The sequence below is a fragment of the Limulus polyphemus genome, unplaced genomic scaffold (assembly GCF_000517525.1).
Source record: "Limulus polyphemus unplaced genomic scaffold, Limulus_polyphemus-2.1.2 Scaffold121, whole genome shotgun sequence".
NCBI classification, from domain to species: domain Eukaryota; kingdom Metazoa; phylum Arthropoda; class Merostomata; order Xiphosura; family Limulidae; genus Limulus; species Limulus polyphemus.
In genome coordinates this window covers 231,993-236,682 of record NW_013665731.1, presented here as the reverse complement: position 1 = coordinate 236,682, position 4,690 = coordinate 231,993, and the positions used below count along the sequence as shown (strand labels likewise).

General features: G+C 32.8%; 1 protein-coding gene across 3 annotated transcripts in view; it reads left to right on the top strand.

Moving 5' to 3' along the window:
* The window catches only part of LOC106472483 (transmembrane protein 245-like), a 52,667-nt gene that overhangs the window by 16,944 nt on the left and 31,033 nt on the right, over positions 1 to 4,690 (top strand). For all 3 annotated transcript variants that reach the window (XR_002613714.1, XR_002613716.1, XM_013933142.2), the window contains exons 6-7: positions 177 to 325; positions 2,918 to 3,022. Coding sequence is in view for 1 of the 3 variants with exons in the window: in XM_013933142.2 (XP_013788596.1) it covers positions 177 to 325; positions 2,918 to 3,022 (254 nt within the window). In the remaining 2 variants the exon portion in view is untranslated. The remainder of the gene's footprint in view (positions 1 to 176; positions 326 to 2,917; positions 3,023 to 4,690) is intronic.

The window sequence follows — 4,690 nt, the reverse complement described above, 5'->3', positions numbered from 1 at the left end:
AATTAGTATTAATACAAATATAATACAATTAATACTGCATTTATTAATAAATAGTCACTAATTATACTAGTTCTTATTGTAAGTATATTTGTGAGGTAGTATATATATATATATATATATATATATATGTGTGTGTGTGTGCCATTTATTATGTTTTTATTTAATTACACCTCCAGGCTGTCACTTTGGGTTATTCAACTTCATCAAAGAAAAGATTTCTGTTACATGGAAAGTTGGAATGGACTGGTGCCAAAGTAGAAGGGAAGCTCTTATCCCTGCACCTGTTCGAGGTTTGGGGAAGATGCTTGCTCGCGGTGACCGGAAGGTAGTTTATATTTATGAAGTTGTAAACCATATCTATGTACTTTTTATTATCTACAAGAATTTAATATGAGTATGCTACATTTATATATATGTTCCTTTATTCAAATATTTTTCATAAATACATTAGAAATGTATTTTCATATATATATATTGTAGGATTAAATGCATTTAGATTAAACATAAGCATCACATTATAAATCTTCTGTGGATATTAGGGTAGAATATACAAATACATGCTAAACTACAGTATTTCTATACACAGCTCATAATTTCTTATATCTGACAATGGTCTTATTGTTTAAATAATTCTGTACACTTGTAATATTTACCAAAACTTGTGTACATTTTATTTCTTTGAGAGAGTTTAATTTTTATGTAGGGAACACTTTAAAATTCATGTTCATTATATTTAAGTCAATTAGAGACCTTGCAAACATTATATAATACACAAATGTATAATAGATATGTAGATAAAACAGTAAAGATATTAGAAGTCAGTCAACATTTTTGTAAATGGAGATTGTTAGGAGTAGATTCTTTGTTGTTTTACCAGTTCTGACCAGCGCGCACACACAAAAAAAAACATGGATACATAGTGAAGTAAATCAGTAATGTTACCCGACAGAATTACTTCTAATGGTATCAGTTTTCATTATTACTCCTTTTTTGTTTTAATTTTTAATGCACATTAAGTGTGATCCATTCAACAAATACTGTCTAGTTAGGATGTTTTTATTTGCTTTATAAATAGACTTGCACTCTCTTCATAACACATCACAGAATAGGTATAAAACCATTAGATGATATCAAGAGTCAACACTCAGTTGACAACTACCAACAGGCTTAAGTACCAGAGCCAGAGATTGTTAGTGAAAATGAAGATGACATAGCCATTATGATTATGTTCTGTGAATTCAGTGAAGAACAATTTTGAATATGCTAACTTATCAGAGTTGTACACTGCCTTGCTACTGAGTAACTTGTCTTATTTATTCCATATTACCCAAGCTCTTAACATGGGAAAGGTTGATGACTTTTCAACAATAAAGCAATAAAATTGCTTAAAAGTTGCTATAAAGAATGATATGCTGCATGCACATCATTGCACAAAGCCAAAATTCCATACTGGTCAATTGCCACCCAGTTCTTATCCAATATTAACTGTCATTCCCTATAGTGAATGCAAGTTTGAAAGAGTTGATCAGCATGTAAAGCTGAAAGTAACAAAGCATGTGCACTGGACTTTCATTTGATGGTCAGAGTAATCTTTGTAATTACAGTATCACCATTTGTCTACAAAACTTTAAGCTCTGCCACAGAGAGAAACGTGAGTGAATTCAGGGCATATAGAATGTCTAAGGCCATAGAAGAAAATGTTGTTGCATTGTTCCTTGATGCTGCAATAGATAACACTGCTGACATGAAGACCTGGGAAGATAATGGTATTGCATGGTTCCTTGGTGTTACAATAGTTAACACTTTATGCTTTAAAAGAGAATTTGGTAGTTACTTCAAGAGAATAGCCAAACCGTGTATGGCATTCTATGGTTGTATTCCTTGAACTGTCTTATAGATGACATCATGAAGCTTAAAATATATTTCACAATCAAGATGCAAGATAAAGACATAAATTATTACTAAGATTACCTTCTGAATGCATTATTTGTTGTCAACCAAAATAAGAAAATATAAAAGATTTTCTTTGAAATTGTTGGTTAAACCTTATGGGGCTTGACTGCACTTTTTCTTATCAATCTGAATCAAAGTCTTCCCTAAAAGCTTTTTCAGCCTCTGTAAAAGTCATATTCATCCTGGGCAAAGCAATCAAGGCCTTACTTAATTTTTCATTTTCACAAACCTGTGAAGCAATAGATATTCTGAGAAAGAGTGAGAAAGATTAAGGGAACTACAATTTACTCAGTTTACATATTCACAAGTATTCAGGATTCTGCTTATAAGAATTATTATTATTTTTTTTTGTGGAAGGGGATATCAATTAAGCATCACACTTCTGGTTGACAGCAGGACAAATATTTTGTTACTTATGTACAGTATTAAGTACTCTTATCACCATCCAAATCAGTAACAAGTATTTGATTATCAAAGTTTAAATAATAAGACTGTAACAGTTTTATATAAATACTCAACTACTAATAATCATTTCTTTTTAAAATACACTTTAAAACACTTAATACAGTACAATCTTTCTATAATTACAGAAATTTTAGAAATTATAAATTGTTGCTGTAGTTAATATTTCCATTTTTTTTAAGCAAGAAATAACATACTGAAAGCAGAAAATGTAGTTTACTTTACATGTGTGCATATACATATTTGTAATGATTTAGAAATGCGATCAGTAATCAACAAACATTTGTTATAGAATGGAACCATGGTTCAGGAGATTTTGAATGCTGAGTGAATGATATGATCTGTGTAATTTAAGTTGGATATTGCATATTAAAGTTAAGTTTTAAAAGGGACTACATGAGAATAAAGAAGAATATTCAAGAGTTATGAGGAATAATTTTGAATGAAAACAAAACCAAAACAGATACAAATGTTAATCTCAGGGTTATTTTTCTCTTTGTAGGTGATAGCTGTACTGGAAGGGTCCATTGATACTTTCACCAGTATTGGTGTTATATTGATTGTTCTGATACTGACAGTTGTTGGGACAATTTTCCTGTCTGTACAGGTAATGATTCCATGAGCTTACAAATTATCTTCTGATGGAAAACATCATAAAATATTTTTTTCAACTGATGTGACATACAAGTTACCAAACTTAATTCTGAGAAAGTGGAAACCATGCACATTGCTGTACATTAATTTATCTGTTTTTACTTTTGTCAGTATATTTCATGTCAAATAGTTGATTTCACCATATTTAGGCTAGAAAGTAAATAATAGTAAATGATCTACACAGCTTTTATTCTGCTTACACACCATGTAAGATCAAAGAGCTGAATACTGTACCAAGTTTCTGCATCCAAAATCTGTAAAGAATTGTCCCTGAAGAAGAAAGATGCTCCTTTCTAAAACACTGAGGTTATAGGTTATTGTATTTTCCTGTGAAGAATTTCAGGTTAGTTTAGCTGTTTCAGGTTAATATTTCTTTTCTGAACACTAGTTAGTAAAATTTCTGATTTTTTTTCCATATTGATAGAAAGAGTTACATAATTGGTGAAGGCCAGTCATTAAAGTTACTTGTTTTATGTATGTGAACAGCTATAATGACAAATAGCATGATACCATGTTTATTAGATGTTTCATTCCATATTAAGCAAAACATTTTATATTGTTATGTCTCTGTTCGTTTGTTAATTCTTTCCGAAAAACTTCAGCAATACAAGTCCTTCCTTAAATAAAACTAGTTTATTCTTTCTCAATACAACTTTGCAATACACTTAATTCCACAGTTAGTTAACTTAAACAAACACAATTCAATTCCATTGTTGCCATCAGTTCTTGGCGGTCTTATATACAAGAATACCGCACATCTGTAAACACTCAACCATTCACGAACTTTCGAGAATATCATGACGTGTTACTAGTGTCACGTGACTTCTGCTCTCATAACGCTGTCCCTTCCTTAGTATTGTTCGTCCCCGAACAATAGCCACTTACATAAAACCAATAGATAATTAACAATAACTTAATTAAATGTACAGGATTTACAAACACTACAAACACAAAATTAGAATTCAACAAAGTCTCTTAATTTTACGGGACGTATCTTCTTCCGTATTGGTCTCCATCTCGTTGGCTTCTGCTTCACGTGGGGTTCATATGCTCCATCGGGAATTGTCCTATCATCGGTAACAGTCACATCAGTGATAGTAACTTCATCAAGGGCTTCACTGTTTCCCTTCTCAAAACCGAGTAGAGTTTCTTCTTCGACACTGGCTTTTCCAGGTGACACGTCTTCAGCGGTGTCTTTTGTTCTGTTGTTCACTTCGTCCCAACTGAAAGATCCTGGACCATGATAATGCCAAAGCCTGTTGGCATGCACCACCTTTGGCTTACCTCGCTGCCCACATTTTATGCGGAAAGTCACGTCTGAGAGACGATGCACTATGTCATATAGGCCTTCCCATGGAGATGACAACTTAGGAGACTTCCCTTTGGTCTTCCTGGGATTATACAACCACACCTTGTCTCCTGGTACAAAGCTGACTTCAGTAGATCTCTTATCATAACATAGCTTCCTTGAATCAGCAGACATTTTCAAGTTTGAACGCACTTGATGGTGAATATCGTCCATCCGTTCCAATAACACTTTCACGAATTCTGACACATTGTCAGGCAACTCTTCGTTAGGTGGGTGTCCTGTTATCAGGTTTACTGGCAACCGAAGTTCCCA